Source organism: Serinus canaria, chromosome 3 (genome assembly GCF_022539315.1).
Source record: "Serinus canaria isolate serCan28SL12 chromosome 3, serCan2020, whole genome shotgun sequence".
NCBI lineage: Eukaryota > Metazoa > Chordata > Aves > Passeriformes > Fringillidae > Serinus > Serinus canaria.
Genome location: NC_066316.1, coordinates 65499101 through 65517896, shown reverse-complemented (window position 1 = coordinate 65517896; position 18796 = coordinate 65499101). Strand labels below are relative to the sequence as shown.

At 36.4% G+C, this 18796-nt stretch overlaps 1 protein-coding gene across 1 annotated transcript in view; it reads right to left on the bottom strand.

The window, feature by feature from the left end:
- Positions 1 to 18796, bottom strand: part of FRK (fyn related Src family tyrosine kinase) — a 47226-nt gene that overhangs the window by 13318 nt on the left and 15112 nt on the right. Inside the window, exons 2-4 of the mRNA XM_009097104.4 lie at positions 11635 to 11756; positions 5010 to 5170; positions 4218 to 4386 (exon numbers count right to left, since the gene is read on the bottom strand). Of these exons, the coding sequence (XP_009095352.3) occupies positions 4218 to 4386; positions 5010 to 5170; positions 11635 to 11756 (452 nt within the window). The remainder of the gene's footprint in view (positions 1 to 4217; positions 4387 to 5009; positions 5171 to 11634; positions 11757 to 18796) is intronic.

Sequence of the window (18796 nt, the reverse complement as noted above, 5' to 3'; positions counted from 1 at the left end):
TGGCCTAAATTAAAATGGCCCTTAAATATTTGATAAACCTGTCACAAGACCCTTTGTTTGCAACTTTTTTATAAAACTTCCCAAATTGCTTCAAAGTACCCTTGTACTTGAGTGGAACCTAGCCCTCTAAGTAAAGTTTATAGAAAATTAATTTATGTGGAGACTGCATTAGGCATATAACTATTACTTTCTGAAGAATTTTATGAGTAATAAAGAAATAAAATTTAAAAACTAAGTATTTGGCAACATAAGAAACTAAAATAGCCTATTCATAATACCAGATGAATAATATATGTTTCTGGATGTTCTCAAGCAGCTTTGCCACCATACAGAAGTAAACTTACATATCAGTGTAAGGCCCCATACGGAATTAAATGGAATAAAAAAATCTTTTTTTTTACAGGGAAACCAGGGTACTTCCCTGAGTGCAAAGCTTTTTACACTGCATATGTATTAAAGAGATGACTAATCAGAGAAATGAAAATGTTATGAAAAAACTCCACTGACAGTACCAACCCAGACACTATTTTGGAAAAGCCTCCTGAAAAAAAAAATCATGCTTGGACAGTTTCCATGCAGAGAGAAGTTTGGGAGATGCTTTACAACGTGATAATGACAAATGTATGCATCAGCTTCAACAGGCATAAGGAACTTTATCAGATACAATTAATTGGTGATGATAGATGTCTGCTTCACATGCTGACAGCTGGAGAAGCAAGCTAGCCCAGACAGTAGGCTCTAGAAAATCCATCACACTCAACATAGGACAAAGTTCAAATCCCTGCTGCAATGATTTCCACTTAAATAGAAAAATACAGTGTCTCAGTGAGGAAATAAAAACAGAAATGTGAAATGACATGTTCAGGGACCTGCATCAAGACAGTGATGTGCAGAGCCAAAGCCAGAAATAGCAACTGCTGTTTTCTAGACTGTTTTCCCATCTATTGATCCCTGCACCTCTTTGAAAACTATGGGTCAACAGCTCTGAAGTCAGAGATGTTCCTTAAGGCAGAGATGTTCTTATGGGTTTTTTTTCACTCACACATTCATGGCTATGGTTGTGGCTGGTAAAATGTCACAGATGTTTCCAAAGCAGAGACAAGTGAACCAGTGAACAAATAAGAGAATTATCTAAACGAAAGCATCACATTACTACTGCTTTCTGTTTACAGTCACACTGATCAACAGATTGTAAAAGGAATAAGGAGAGGTAATGGGCAAGGCATTGACAGTGATATTTGAGAGCAAAGAGTGGAATGATCTCAGGGAATTTCAGTTGTTGTAAATGTGCTGGAGGGATAAGGGGTAAATTGTGTGCAAATTGTTGACTTTGGTTTTGTGATTATGGTGTTTTGTTTTTTTGTGGAGAATTCTTTTTCTGGACACAGGATTTGAGGTGTAGCCTCACCAGCACCGAGCAGAGAGGGACAGTGGTCTCTGCCCTGGTCTCACTGGCCACACTATTGCTGATAGAGACCAGGATGCCATTGGCATAATTGATTTTAAGCCTTTTAGTAGCAATAGCTAGAGACTGGTTTAAGTCCAAAAAAATTTTTTTGAGAAATGAGAAGGACATTATATAACAAGAAACTACATTTAGCCTTTCTGAAAACAACTGAAAATTGATTAAACCAGAATGGAAAGAAAAATAAAGAAGACATAGCAAGGGTTAAAGAGAAGACATCAGGCAAATTCAAATGTGAAATTAGGTGCAGATTCTTACAGTGCCTTCATCTTAGGACTAGAAGACTTCTCATTATTGTGTAGTCAAGACCAAGCTGTGTTTTGATTAAATATAAATGCTAATCTCAGCAGAGGGATGACGTGTAATGGCATATAACAGCAAAGTATTCCAACTATATATGGTCTAGAACAGATGTACACTGCAAAATAATGCTCAACAGAAAAACCCAAAGTAACAGAAATTCTTTCTGGCCTTAAGGCCTGTAAATCTATGGCATTCTGATTGCATTATGCTCTTCTCTATTGTTCACCATGTGATTACCCTTGATCAACCTGCTCCTGCTTGGTAATAAGAGCATTGTTCCATTTCACAATTTCTCTGGTGGTAAAGCATTTTTAGCAGAACCCTTTCCATCTCAGCCCCTTGTATTTGCCAGATCACTTTGAGTTTAACACACTCCTCTGTTTTTCTGATGACTGACTTGTCCAGAGAACCTGCACTGTAAAACAGCTTAGTGAAAAGTCTGTAGTTTAAAATACACCCCCTCCTGCCCCAGTGTAAAGACAAGTGATTTAGATCTTTGAGCCAAACAACAAGTGAGGCATATTTTACATAGTGTTACACTTGAAGCCTGAAACATTGCTTATGTGAATATTGGAAGCTTCAGTCATCAACACAATGTATTTCTTGATTACTCACTAACTATTATATTTTCCATTCATTTATCAACTTTATGTTATGGTGAATGAAATTATCAACCCTACCCTTTGCTGAAATTTTACTAGTACGAAGATAAACATTTATTTCTCAGATTAGGGTGAGGGTATTGTGGTTTGTCTTTAATTAGTGAAGTGTTATTCCTCATGAGTAACAATTAGAACAAGCTATGGAAAACCAATGTGCTGATTACTGTTAAGCACTCCAAATGCCTTTCACTATACAGTGAAAAACAATGTATAGAAGAGGATAATTCCCTGAAGAAGTGATACTACAAGGTTAATTGCTTACATTTGTGACTGTTTGAACTGTTTTTGTAGAATGAGATAGTTCACAAAGTACAGTGATAAGAGATTCAACATTAACTACATAATTTATCAAGACAGCTTTGGGAATCAGATTCTTCATTCTGAGCAACGCTATGTGCAACGCACGGCTTCCTTATCACAGTGTTAGGTCACAAACTCTCTGCTATCCAAGCAGTGCATCCAGGTCTGCCCTAACTCAATACACCCCAGCATGCAATCAGTGAAACTACTGCTGTTGACCTTAGCAAGAGTCAGACTAGAGTGTAAAAAACTGAGATGGAAAAAGTATTGATTAATCGAGCCCTTTTTCCCAGGTGAACTATGATACTACAAAAAGAATCACAGTTGAAGGAGTTTCTTCCATTATACTGTGCTAGTCTATACACGATAGCAAGTTTGCAGTGAGTCTTATGTTTATTCCAGTGAAAAAGAGATTTCAAGCTGGTTTCTGTTTGCTGAGTCACTAGGGAGATGCACCTGTTCACTGAAAAAAGTATTGTCTTTCATATGAATTATAGATGGTCTTTAGTCTGAACAGTTTTCACATTTTCAGTTAAGCAGAGAGAAAAAAAAAAAAAAAAAAAGGGGGGCTTATTTTCTTTCAGTTTGCACATCCCAAAACACAAAAGATATCCTGATACAAGAGAGCCTTGAAACATATGCTTAAATTCCTCCCTGTTCGGGAGACCATTCAAACAGTGCTCAAGCATATTGATGTTGTATTGAATCAAAGGTCTGAATCTGTTCTGCTTCCTGAATCAGGTTCATTAGTGCCCAACACAAGCTTTTTCAATTAACCACAGCTCATGTTGTTATCTCTTTTTAAAAAACATGTATATCATCCAAGCTGCCTCACTTATCTATGTGGTTCTTGCCATCTGCTGGCAGATATTTTATGTTGTCAGTTGAAAATGCACAAATTACTTGAAGTTAATGAAACATAATTAAGAAGAATGCTAAAAGCTGTATTAGTCACAATCTTATATTACATGCAAATAATGGGTATAAATGTTGTGCATCAAAAACTTTAAAAAATTTTATTCAAGCGATACTAGGATTAAAGCACTCCTTAAATACAAACTTAGCATAGTAAATATTCTATATTACCAAAGAAATCACTGCAGTATAGCACCTAATCACTAGAAAAACCCTACAGATGACAAACTGCTTGTAAATCCATTACTTCACCTATAGATTATTCAGTCTACAGTTACTCATTTCCACACAAACAATACTGTAAAAATAGGTACAACTCTTGTTGTCATTGCCTTTTTATGTGATACAGATTTTGAATTAATTCAGCTCATCTAGAAACAGAAAACTATAAAATTCTGATTGAAAATACCAAAGACTATCTAGACCTAGAGCTTTACTAATCTTCATGTCTAGGGGTGTGGATTTTAAGAACAAATGCATATATACAGATAGGCTCTGTTTGCTGCAGCATTTAAAAAGTGAAGGAGCACTCTTGCTAATAGCTCATTAAGATTTAAGAATATTTCACATACCTGGTTTTAATGTTTTGATTGCCACGGGGGTGGTATTATTCCACAGTCCTTCCCATACTTCACCAAACTGACCAGATCCTAATTTTTTCACAAATTTCAGAGATCGTCGGTCTATCTCCCACTGATCAACAGTTTTGTAAGACAAGTCAAAAGTGGCAGGAGTTTGTATCTCGTAAAAGAAAATAAACAGTACCATAATTGAGACTTTAATAACATATACAAATCATTGTTAACTATTTCATGTAAAGCTGGAACAGATATAAATAATGTTTCTTTGGAGTATACACATGCAATAGTGAGCCAAGAACATAAAATACAACCCCCATTCTGGGTGCTCTTTTTTAGAAATAAGAAATATGCTAAAGAAAATATCCTCCTATTAAAAGCAAAAATTAGAAATCATCCCTCCAGAAAGCTTTTTGAACAATGACGTGTTGGTTGCCAGAACCTTGTGGTTTTGTCTCAGTAATTACATATGGACAGCTAGAGTTATGAAGTTGGAGATTTCATCTCCAAATGTTTTTATAAAAAGGTATTCATAAATCATGATCTGGCATATTCCTCCCCACCCCCCAACCACTTGATGACTTTTTTCAAAATGGCATGGTACTTTATTATTAATTTGTCAACCTCAAGAATGAAGCTGTAACACTACCCAGAACTTCCTGAAAACAAGAAGAGCATTAACATTCTGAAACGGTGGAAGCAGATATGGGGTCAACACTTTCTGACAGATATCTGATGAGTTAGCTCACAAAAAATAGTTTGCACAGTGTAGCATCCACGCCTTACCTTTAGGCATGGCTGTCTGAGCAACACGCAGAGGCCATCACTGTTCTTGCTGTAATAGTCAACCAACTTATTCAAAGTTTTAAAAGTTTTCCTTCTGGTTAGGAAAAAGCTTCCATCCATCCTTTTGATCCTGTAGTGCTTCACAGATGTACCATCAAAAACTAGAAAGATTTAAATATATTAAGTGTCCCGGGATAATTGAAGTGGTACAATATCATTTATACCCAAGCCATTATAATGTTTCTAAATATATTTATGAGGACCTTAAAATAAATTATTTTAGTTCCAAATATGACAACTATAAAAAGCCTCTTTCAAACCAAAGCCAATTGTTCAGATAGCCTAACACATCTTGTCTATTAGTCTTCAGCTATTCAGATTTGGAGAGTCTCCCCCAAAAGAACTAATGTAGAAGGACATAAATATATCTTCTGTGAGGCAGCTCGTGTTTCCCATGTTTGAAGACACGAAAACCAGTCAAAAGCATCTAACTGACAGCACTGGTTAGTCAGTTTTTAATATTTCCTTTATCCTCCTTTATTTTAGTGTTAACATTCCAAATAGCAGCTGCTGGGCTGGCAGGCATTTTAGAGGAATGCCTTAACACCCTCCACATAACCACAGATCTCTGAAAAGCACTCACGTCTTCCAAGGGATTTTTTAAATTTTGTGCATGTTTGGAATATGTAAAAATCAGGTGAATAATGCTGTGTTTCAGGTAGTTGATTAATTCATTTTCAGTGGAATGTTTTTTATTTATCTGTTGTGACTTAATAAATAAGACTATTCCTCACCTCCTGTAAGATATTTGCTTATCATGACAGTCAAAGTGTCCCTCCCTGTGACCAGTGGAGCACTCTTTAGATATGTCAAAAAGGCTGGGCCACTGCATGCTGGGGCTAGACATGGACCAGCACCAGATCAGAGAGAGACAAAAAATATATATAAATCACACACACACACAGACACACACACAGACACACACACACAGATATACACAGACACACACACAAAAAAGTTTAGAGACCACTAGTTTAGAGATCCTTCCAAATGAATATCAGTAGAAGCAATAGCAGGTTCAGAATCATCAGAGGGCAGTTCAGAAGAGCTGAAAAGCTATTTAGTCACTTATGTGGGTGTAATTTCCTAGACCCTCCATTATTTAGACATCACTATCCATGTTCAATGGGCAGTAGAGAGTTTATATTACATTCAGAAGGGTAACTGATTTTGCTCCAAAGAGGTCCACAGCTGTTAGCTCTAACATTAACAGTGCCACACAATAAACCTAGAAGACAGATTCTTTATACTGTACCACTGTGTGCATCTTGGCAATAGCTTTGGTTATAATAACAGAAGAATATGTGGTTACATACTGTATGTAGAAAGCATATAGGATTGGTTGCATGAAATAAGCAAAGCTGATAGGAAGAATATTTTCTCTCACCATCTAAGTGATGAAATCAAAGAGGAAATCTCTCCTTCCTTAAGTACTATTGTGGATGATCAAATATTTTTGCACTGTACTGTGCGATTGTCATCCAAGACCACCAGAGAGCAGACAGGAGCTTTTCAAAATACTCCACCTCAGGTAGTATTTTTAGGAATCTGGGAACTTACGATTCTGCATGAGGACAGGAATGAGAATATTTGTAAACAAAATCCATATTACATTGCACTTTTTAACTTATATTTCTTTTTGAATTAGCACCCATAATTACTACTTTTTAACTGGTAAATTTAGGAATGTTTTTGTGATGTGTCATTTGGACATGGTGCTGAAGCAAAATGAAGGACAGAGTAATTCAGGAAAAACAGACTGAAAATGTAATGACTTTTCCAAAGTTCACAGGAAAATTAATCCAGACAAATTACTTAGTCTTTATGATGCATTTGAACAAAAGGCCAACAGGATGACTGTTAATCCAGTCTCAGTTATATATCACAAGTAATAGTAGTTTGACTGCCTGATTTATTTATTAGCAGTGTGATAACTATTGTTTGTGAAGTAGCTAAAATTAATAATGCAAGTGTTAGTTTGAAGGATGTGCTCTAATTTCTTAAATGAGCCTTTTACAAAGCCTTATGATTGACAGCGTGCAGGTCAGATGGCGATTTGTGTGGAGAAGCTGGAGAAAATTTCTGCACTAATACTCTCTCATACTGTAATAAGTAGCTGACTAGTGCAGTATTTGACAGGGGGCTGTTTAGTTTTATTTTAGGGCTGAGTTTGGCTGTACAAGTCCTACAGCACCCACTTGGAGTTCTGCAGCACAGCATGGCTCCTCTGCCAAAATTATACAGAGCACATATCACTTAGGAAAGAACTATCCATAACCCCTTCCAGTCATCTCTACATCCATGCCAGATTACTAAGCAGGACAGGATTGTAATTTCAGTCTCACACAGCTTGAAAGTAACTTGGTTTGAAGACTACAGAGGTTTTCTCCTCCACTTGCCCTTTCCAAAAGAATTACAGCTCCCTGTTAGATTTCTACATGGTTTCAGTCTAGCAGAAGGATTATCATCTCCCAGCTATCCATCTTCACATGATGGGTTAAGCAGAAGTAGATTTTGCCACCTGAAGGATGTGAATAAAATAATTTACTACTTCTTCCCCAGGGCACAAAAATTTATGGTGGCATCAGCAGAGTCCACACCTTCCCCAAATGAGTCATGGAGACACTAATGTTCCATTACTGCCAAAAATTACTTGTCCCAGCACAGCCCCTGGGAACAGCCCTCCCCCAGCACTTGCCATGCAGCACTGCCACCAGCACCTCTGCTCTGCCTCTATGCCCAGAGTGGATGTGGGAGGAGGGTGACTCATGAGATCACTCTCACCAGCACAGAAGGGGTGCAGAGGCAGATCCAAAATCACCCTCTTAGTACAGCCATGATTTTGCCAGTTCTATGAGTCTGCTGCCTTAAACAACTACCTGTTTTTCCTATGCTGGAGCCCAAGAGGAAAACACACAACATTCTTTTAGGAGCATAGAAAAAAAGCTGAAAAAAACACAAACCATTTCCATTGTTATTTAATGCAATAAGTCTTTCAGATACCATTATTCAGTGATGGGCTAAGTACAGAGCCTCCTGCTATCATTGGCAATGACACGCAATTAAGCTGAGCACATCTAAATTATGGCTTTTAATTAAAATGAGGCAACATCTAAGATGGCACCAAGATGTTTAAAATTTAATACATTTCACACCAGATGCTGGAGTCATCAACATAAAAATCTGCCAACAACATGTGCATTTTTAAAATGGAAAAACCTATTTTTAAAATGTCAAACACCCTAAATTTATAGTAACTCATGTCAGGGGCCTATCTGGCTTGATGAGCTTTCCATTTCACTATTCACAGATGATAAAAACCTTTCTGAACCGGAATTTTTGTTTTTAATTTAAATAATTATTTATTATCCAAACCTTACAAATTAAAAGTTTTCCCAACAAGGAAAGTTAGAAGTAAAAAGTGTAATTTTCATGAAAGACAGAACTTTTAATTTTATTTTTTTTACTAAGGAGATCACTTGTCTCCTAATTTAACATTAAATCTCCCATATATCTCCATATGAGTATGAAATCAAGCATGAACTTCATAAAATCAGTTTATGGGTTCTTGGATAACAGAAAAAAAAACTCTTCCTCTTCAACTTCTTATTTTACCTAAATGCCATGCTGGATGGAGAATTAAAATATTTTCTTAAAGACCTTAATTCTGAAAGCCAGGTTTTCTCCTCAAGCCATTACCATCTATTCTGCAATGAAAGCAAAACAGCAATAAAAGCTAGAGCAAAACCAATCAGGCCTACAGAAGATAAGACTTTTGAGGTCTAATGTTTCTGGACTGAAAAAAAATTGAAAGAGAAATAAGGGACATATTCCAAAATATTGGGTTGTGACTTCTCTCTTGTCAGTGTATCACCTACCACTGAGATAGAAGCCATCCTTCTGCCTCAGCTTTAGTGTCTCATAATTCCTGCTGGTGGCACAAACAGGAAAGATGCAGGAAAACTCTCTTCTCCATAGAACCTGGTGAACTGAACTACCTTCTTTCCTAATTATACTTCCCACGACACAAACAATTTCATTGTTTGCTTTAGAATGCACTGGCTTTCCAAGAAGTAGACAGTAAGCAATGAGATTATGGACATAAAACATCTAGACCATGATGTATACTATCATGTTGGAAGCAAAATAAAAACAGATGCCATTCAGCTAAGCTGATTCAGTAAGCAGCAAATAATATTTAGCTCTTTGGAATGAAGTAACATGTTAAGGATAAGTTATGTTCAACTCTGGGAAGCTGCTAAAGAATACAGCAGCACTGGGAAATGATGCCACCAGTAGTGTCTACAGGTTGCTTCAGTTTATCCTTTTTCTTTAACCAAAAGAGCACAAATGTTTAATAAATCTGAGATGATACATATATTCATGCATACATTTTCAGAGGACAACCTATAAAGGAGGGCATGAAGGAGAGCTTGGCTGTTGCAGCTGGAGCCTTGCCTCTGTGTATATCACATTCTTCAGTGCCACTCTTACCTTCCTTAATCAAACAAACCAGCATGAAACAAACCCATACTGTTGGTTTCATACCTTGCTCTTATCATTCATCATCAAATCTCCTCTTCTCAAACAAGCTTATAAAAATGTTTAAAAAAAATGTCTACCATAAGCTTTCACAACTGAATCAAATATCCTAAATCAGATGGAATAAATCTTCTATCTAAAATTTGTAACAAAAACACTAAACAGCAGCATCAAAGGGTGATTTTATACCACTACAAATGCTGGCCTAATATTTATTTTCATTCTCTTGGATTTTTCCCTGGTTTACCTAAGATACTTCTACTTTTCTGTTAGAGAAGGGCTTGGATGCAGGATAAATAATTAATATTTTAAATCTTTCCTAAAAGGAGAGACAATAATAAAAAGAATTTGCATTTCCACCCTCAGGTGCACAAACTAAAGATTTTTCATTGATTTTTGGTAATGTGCCATGTATTTACATGCCATCATTAAGTAGGTAATACAGGCTTGTCTTTCCTTCCCTGTATAACACCACCCTGTCACCAGTCTAGCCCAGTTCTTGGATGAAATCAGCTCACTGATGAACTTGAAGGAAGCTGAAACCATGAAACACGGCAATAGGCTGGCACATGCAGAGAAAGCATTTTGAAAGATATGTGGCTGTAATACAGTCCTTGGACAAAAGTGTGCTCACACAAAGAGGCCAGCTCTGTCACAGCTCAGGAGCAGTCTGATTCCTTGCTAAAGGTAGTTTTCCTTTAAGCACTTCATGGCAAGGACCAACTTCCTTGAGGGCAAACTAAAAAGAACTAACTTCCTTCATGGTAAGGACCTTCATGGTAAGGACCAACTTCCTTGAGGACAAAACTGTGGAGTAAACTCTCTCAGTACTGTAAAGATCCCATTTATTTCAATAAACACCCCTGTATTTCACATTTCTTTGTCTTGGCAATACAAAGCATTCCTCACATTACCATAAGACATTGCAGGTACATACACTTGAGTTATAACTGGGAAAGTGAAATCAAGAATATGTTTCTTCACAACCTTAAGCTGTGTTTCTGTGTAATGTTTAGAAGGTGAGTGACACATAATCATCCAGACAAAAGAGGAGTCAATATGAAAGAATCTGGTTATGGACAAAGTGCCTCTCATTGCACTTACATAATTCTGCATGTGACTACTCATGGTTTTTTCACAAACATCAAAAACCTTTCCTGGCTCTGGAATTAGTATGGGTAGAACATATTAGGAAGTTTGGGTGTATAGCCCTATTGTCTCAGGGACAACACTATTCTTGTGACTCGCAGTTGTATGACAAGTTTGATGGGAAATATTCACAGAAAAACAATCCATGCACAATCACATTTACTATCTAAAATTGCAAATATCTACAGAATAAAAAAAAAATGTTCTTAAATGCAAGTAAAATTATAATTGAATAAGTGTACTAATTTGATAATCATTCAGATTCAAATAAAGGACTTAAATATATTTCAAAACGCATCATCATCATAAATCTATTTTTTGCTGATATTTACAGTGAAATTTTCAATGAAACATCACTGATTCTAAAGTACAGCTTTGAAGACCTTCTTACAATTTTTATCCCTGATATTATATTTAATAAATATATAAATATATATCTAAATAAATATAAACCTAAATGTGAGCTCTAACAGAAATCTCCTTTTCTTAATTTGCAGATATCTGTCTACATGCTTTTATTTATATTTTTGTCTGGTGTACTAATCAGAGCTGTAGTGTACAATTTTAATGGAATTTTTATGTTTTGGTCATGAAAATACTATCTATATTAAGGCAGCTGGAACACTGGAAATACTAAGCATAAAAAAAGTTAATTTCTGTTCTGAGTATATTGATAAATAAAGTCTATAAAATATAAACTCAAATTACTTTTGCCAAGTTTTCTTTATATATCTCCTGGGAAAAAAAAAAAAAAACATTATTATGAATTTAATTTCATTTTCATACCCACAATTTATTGCTTTTGAAGATGAAAAAGCCCAGACCACCTGAAAAAATTTTAAAACATTGCTTCAGATGAAAAACTAGAATATACCTGAGAGTGAGTATTCGCCTTTTAGACTTTCGCTTTCTCGAATTAGGAAGGCTCCTTCCTTGTTTACAGGGTACAACAGTTGTCTCTCGGCATCTGCTCGTTTGATTGGGCCAAAGAACCATCTGAACAAATAAAAACCATTAATTTTAGCACTCAGTGAAACATACCAGGAAGACAGTTTAGCTTTTATAAACATGCTGCATATTTACTAAGAGATAATCTGTGCTGTGTTAATTAAATGTCAATAGTATGGGGGGAAAAAAGCCAACAAGAACTACAGAACAAATTTATTGCTAGAAAACATCGCTTACACATTTGAGTGAAATCTGTATTTTATTGCTGATGAAAAGTCTTACTGCTTTCAAAGCAACAAGCACTCAGAAGTGACAGACTGGCCTTGTCCCAGAAAAAATCACCAAGAAAATTTGCCAAGGCTACAAGGGCAGAAATTGATGCCAAGTCCATTGATGCCACTTGAACTGGGTAGAGGGGCAGGTATTTGCTAACAACCCAACATCTTAAAAGACCAAAGATCTATCACGCTGCAGAAGGGCTCTCAGATTCCAAGGTGTAAATCACCCTGCTTCCCCATTCCACTGCCACGTCAATACCTCAGGCAACTTACTGGCAATTTTCAGCTTTGCTGCTTTTTGACAAACAAAACCGGTGTATCCCTCAAGTCACTACAAAAATCTCCACACCTGTGTTCTGTGAAAATCTTCTCCAATCTACAGCTTTTAAAACATTTTTCCTCCCTAAACCCTGTAGTTCACAAAGGCTTGTTCAAGTGATAATTTTAATTTGCTCCTCTGAAGATAAGATTTAGCTCTCTTGCTGCTTTGTGCTGAGTTTAAATTAAAGATAAATAAGACAGAGATGAGTCAGCATTTTCAGGGGAGTGGGGTTCAGCTTCCTTCCAGCAAGCATGCAAAGCTCTTTCCAAGATTAGCTCCACCTCTTATTTGAAGCAAATGATGATAAATAGGTATCAGAAAGATGCCATGAGCTCATAGGAAAATTCCTTTTAAATTATTCATAGCTAAAACAATTATACAAACTTCAAATATAAATTAATGCACCACAAGTAAGTTATCTATTTGATTTGTAAATTACTAGTGAAAAGTACAGACGGAGTCATCAACAAACTATTTTAGTATCTGCAAGGCTTGTAGTCATCAAGAGGAATGGAGGAAATAAATGAGACTGCTGGGTGATGCCTTAGCTGATCAAGCATGAGGACTGATAAATGGGTTTGTATTAACAAAGAGGAAATAAAAAGAGGCAAATACAGACAGCACTAACCCATGCTGAATATGCTTTATTAAGAAAAGAAAATTAAAGACAGATTTTTCCAGACCATGTTCCTGTCAACGGAGTTGAAGATGATTTGGATAAAATAGGTCTTGATACGTATTTGGCAAGCAAAGTAATCTCACTAGAAAGCTGTAATGTGTTAGAAGTAATTTTAATTAATTAAATGTGTTCATTAATTCAACTAATTAATTTAATTAATTCATTCATTAGACTGCAGAAAACTAAGTAATCAATAAATGTTCAAATCCTTGACTATGGTTCTTGTCAAAGGAAGGAGAGTACAAGTTCAACTGTATTCAAGCCACAAAGAAAATCTGTCTGCCAGAAAACCTAAATTAGAATCTTTCTGAAATTTCTAAATATACTTGCTCTGAGAATAACATCTGAAATCTAACAAACTATATGAGCCAAAAAAATTTATATTTGTCCCCTTGGAGTATTAGCTATCACTCAATCATGTCCAAAGTGTCTAATCCTCATTAGAGTGTATAGGAAGGTGTTTAATTTTTTTATCTTCTTTCTTCTTGGGTTACAAGGATAGCACCTTTTCAAAAGAATTTAATTTTGTACCAAACCCAAAAGAGCTTCCAGTGCATTGTTAGCAAGACTGGATTTGATAGCCATAGTCAAAATATAGCCTTTATGTGACTCAAAATTTGAATATACACTGTTAGTAATTCAAAGTTCTAAAGCTGAAAATTAGAGCAGTAATACTATCAATGCAACTAAAGGAAACTGTTGGTTTATTTTGAAAATATAAATTAATATACTATTGCCCTGTGTATGTAAAACCATGTCTACAGTATAAACAATGATTTGGGAAAATAATATGCACATTATTACATCACATTTATCACAAGTATCTGCTTCTTTGATTTCAAAACATTTCATCTTATATGCTTATTTTTATTAGGCTGGAAAAACTTCACTTAAATCAATATGAAATTACCATTAAAGGTTATATAGAGGATATCTAATATGTAGGTTCTGACTCCAGATAAGCCTAGCAGTTAAAAAATCCTAACTTGCAAAATAATATAATTAGAGCAACAGTATTAGAGACGGTAAGTGTAACTGAAGCAATTATTATGGAGGGTGAAAAGTGGATACATATTGTGTATTACCTCATTTGCCTGACTTTATATGATCTGATTAAAATGTTTCAGAAAAATACAGGGAAAATTACTTTTAATAGCACTTGAATATTTGATTCTTAGTTCAAAGCCATTTGGTTTGCAATAATAATTATACAGTACCAAAAGTAATACTGAATGTGAAAAAAACCCAATCTCTTAACTTCAAAGCAAATAATTTAATTTGTTATTCACTTTTTTTTTTAAACTAAAGCACATCTGAATTTAAAGTACTATTTTCAGTGTAATGGAAGTTTAAATTCCTTTTATAAAGCGTGAAGAGCTTATTTCGATTTCTAGCAATTGAACTTCTGCTTCAAAAGGCTTAATATTTTACTTCATCCAAAAGTGTGTATCTTAGAGGGAAAAGCACTCTAAAAAGTAATAATGAATCAAAGTAATTGCTCACCACGAGATTTTGCTCTGCAGGATAGGAAGGTCAGACCAAAACAACACCCAATCCTCAGTAAATCTATTCATGTTTTATAGCTCAGACAGATGAAAGTTTTAAAACAGAGCACTTGGAAAACAAGAACTAAACATGAAGCACTATCCACTGAGCTAGTTAAGTAACTTCTCTGACTTCAGTGCAGTGTATTGGCACCAGACAGTCCAGGAGAAGTTTGAATTAGCAATTCTTACTCAGTATCCGCCTGAACTTCAGCTCACAGCCAGGCAACTTTGGGTCACGCTGATCGGTGCTGGATCAGTAGATTACCATGTATGGCACAAATTAGTGCATTCAGAATTGGGCCCAATTTTCTGTTTCTAGCAGGAGTTGTCTGGCTAGCAGAGCTCTTTTGTCAGCAAGACCCAGGAAGATACTTTCTTGGCCAAAACTGCATCCAGCATCCCAACTCCCTTTTAAGCGTAGGATGCCAGATCTAGTTTTTGGGGATTGTTTCTAGCAGCTTCCTCTAAATCTCTTGCTAACACCATCATTCATTGCCATCAGGAATATGTTCATTAAAAATTCCAGGATACTTCCAAGTAATTTTGGTCACCACATATAGGATTACTTTGGAGAAAGGAAACATGACCTTTTTATAGGTTCATAACAAACACAGTCCTCACTTGTTACAGATGATGCTCAATACTGGAATACCAGTGAGATTTGTTGTGGTTATTGAAAGCATAGTAATCTGTTTTGGCCATCAGTTCCACTAGCACGTTTATCATCACCATGTCACCTCAGGGATCATAGCAGGTTTTGTCATGGCATGTTCCCTGTCTGTGACAGTATCACTGCTGAGACCTCTTAAGACTTTCTTCCAGCCAAGGAAATCTTCATCTAGCTGAATGCTGGTGTTTATACTTGAATGGCAATCTTTTAAGAAACACACATCATGTCACCTTACACTCATTCCTGGCTACCTATTCAGCCCAGTTTGAGTTAAAAATGGAGTCATGAGCTCAAGGGAAGTTGGTAGTGCTACCTGACTCCACCACTCCTTTCCTGAGAAGCTTTCTGTCCTCCATGGTGCAATGCGCTGCTGATCTCCATCTGAAAGTCAAAGCCCCATTTACCTGGCTTTGCTTTCTGTCCCCTTGTGCTTTGCTACATAAAAATCTGCTAAAATAAAAGTAGTCACTCCTATTTCTACACTTACAGCAGGAAGATATGGCAGGAACTTTCAAGCTGGACAGTAGGAGTAACATGGGCCAAGACTTAAAGCAAAGAAAAATGTGGAGGCAAAATTGTCTAATGCTATATCACTGACCAGATTTCCAGTGCCTGGTAACATGCCTAGAAAAGGACAAAAGCCCCATTGGAAAAAAACAAAACCCACAGATATCCCAATAACAAAAAGAAAGAGTATGCAAATGAGTTTTCTTCCTTCTTATTAATGCAAAATCCCCCTCTGATCAAATCTGTGCAATGCACTTATCTGAGATAGAGACTGAAGATCTCAACTAATTACAGATCTCAACTAATTACAGATCTCAACTAATCTGGGAACTATGGGCTTTCTCTGTCCTGAAACTAACTCTATCCAATATTCAGAACTAATCCCCTCCAAAAAAAAAAAAAGATTCCCAGTCATGCTCCAGATGAAAATGCTTTCAGGGAAAATATTTTTTTTGGCAGCCTGCCATTCCTTGGACACTCCTTTCCCAGACCCCACACCTCCCTACATTCAACATCTCTTCTTGGTCTCTCTTGAATCCCTAACATGCTGAATCCTGACTCTAACACAAGGTGTGTGCTGAGCCTTAGCCAAAGCACTCCACTCATGAGCCAGACAAAATATTTCTTTGGACATGTGACATGAGTTCGTTGAGTGACATGGGTAAGATGCTCATGACCAAGCTAAACACTGACCCTGAAATAACATCTGCAATCTTTAACTTTGTTGGAAATCCCAGCAGATCCCTCCTCACTTTTTTGTTATTCCCACCGAAAATCAGCAGAGAAAATGATGCAGAAGTTTTTCACCCATTTCCTTTAAGGCTCACCAGTTTCCCATTTTTATCCTCTACCATTATTTAGATTTCATATGTACAGGAGAAAAGTCAGAATTAACTCTACAATGTCATATCTGAAGTCACTGAATTTCCTTTAATAAGTAGCTGGGATATGGGCAGATTATTTCAGTTTTTCATTCAAGTTGCAGGACACTGGAGATAAGGCTAAAAGCAGAGGTCTGTGACATACTCCTAATTTTGTTAATGTTTAGTTAAAAGCAAAAACCCTGAGGGTTCAGTCAGCAGTAAGGTACAACCCCATATAGAAGCTGTGATCTTTACAACAGGAATGAAGAGGGAGAAAAGGGGGGAAAATGTTGAAAAACAGCAAGGAGAAACAACAGAATGAAAACCAGCAAGTAAGTCACTTAACATTTGTTTTCAAAAATTACTGAAGATGTTAAAATGAACAACACAATCCTATCCTGGATCAGCAATTTGTGGCATAAGGGCATCTTGCTTCTCACTTTTCATAAGGGCTTACAACTGGGACTTACTTTCTCATGTTGGGGTAATTCTCTTGAGGCTGCTAAATGTCATCAGCTGAGAGAGTTTGTTGAGATTCCTGTAGTTCTCAATCAGAAGTCTCCATTAGGGAACAAATGGTGCTGACAAAAAGGTTATCTGGCCCTCCAGAAGATTAACTCAAGTGTCTTAACTGTGCCTGTAGTACTAGGCTGAAGAGAATAGGTTTCCTTTACTGAGAAAATCAAAGCATTACTGCATTTAGGGCAAAATTCTTGGGTGAAGATAAAAAAAAAAAAAACAGGTACTGAAACCACATATATCCCAGTTTCTTCTGGAATGAAGAAAGCTTGTGTAAGAGCTAAAACAAATATAGAAAAGCTCCAACAGCATATGAAGTTTACACTTTAAATGCCTCAAAATCTACTGTCATAGAAAGCTGTAACTGCATACTGAAGTACTTCAGAGTTAGGAAATGACAATAGGAGATGACAATATTAATATTGCTTTCATGGCATCCACTCAGCCATTTTCAGAAGATCCACTGTGATACCATCTTTAATTACATGGTCATATCCAGTGCTCCCTACAGTGTTAATATGAATGCTGCTCACTGAATAGTTACCCTGTATTTTGTTTTGTCATTGCATAGATAGAGTTCATTTACTGTTTTAAACAATTTACATTGTTTAGCATCTGCTCTCCATGCCAGTTACAAAATTACATGAATGGCTTCTTTCCCAGCAGCCTCTATAACAGTGTTCATTACTGTAATATCCAAATGCTTTACAAACATTCATTAAATTCTTTCTGTGGCTCTTTTCCTTGTAATATACTTTCTGCGGTGCAGAAACAGCCCAGAAAAGGACTAAGGCAATGTGAAAATACTGTGAGTATTTTCTACTAATTTTGGATAACCAACTTGAAAAGTCCATAGCCTGCCTTTCAGGAATTTAACATTTTGCAGTATGTAGTGTTTTATTTGAAGAGCAATAGGCACTAACTTCTGTGCCATAGAAGACAAGGAGAGATGCATGGAAAGCTAAAGAGACAGAGAAAGAGATGGAGAGATCCTCCAGGGTCTTATTCAATTACTTTCATCATATGACCACCCTGTGACCACTGGCCTTACTCAGCACATGGAAACCTGAACAGGCTTGTGTACACCACTGCTGTCTGCACTGCTGTCATCCATGCAGGACAAAGAAGGTTGCTGAGCCAGCTTTTAATCCATGACAGATTTGCACTCTGCTGTGGGTAAAGAATAGTGCAGAAACAGGGGCAGAAGTTTACCAAGGGAGCCACCAGCAAGTCCTCTCTATGCTGACAGGAAGGCTCCAAGCACTTTTGGGTTTTCCTAAAATATCAAAAATAGAGAATGCAACTGTCAAATTTTAATGAATATGTTCAGTTACTACATATAAAATATAATTTTATTTTCAAGACCTTGGTTATTTTGAAGCAAGGTTTTTTAGATAGCAAAAAAAAGCACACACTTTTAGTGTCCCAATCTTCCCTACTAAATATCAAGCCCTTTCTCCAATGTACATGAACAAAAGATTTCTTGTATTGTTCTGAGCCACATTTTTTGCTTCCAGGCAGAGGAAGAGTCACCCTGTGCCTCATCAATGCCTGGTATCAATCCTGGAAAATTCACACCCAGTCAGGTAAACCTGGAAAAGTTAAAAGCAACTAAATGAGCTATTCTGATAGAAAATATTAAGTTGTTTTAATTATAAGACTAATGAAGTAATAGCATTGCTTCAAGAGCTGATTTTTCAAAA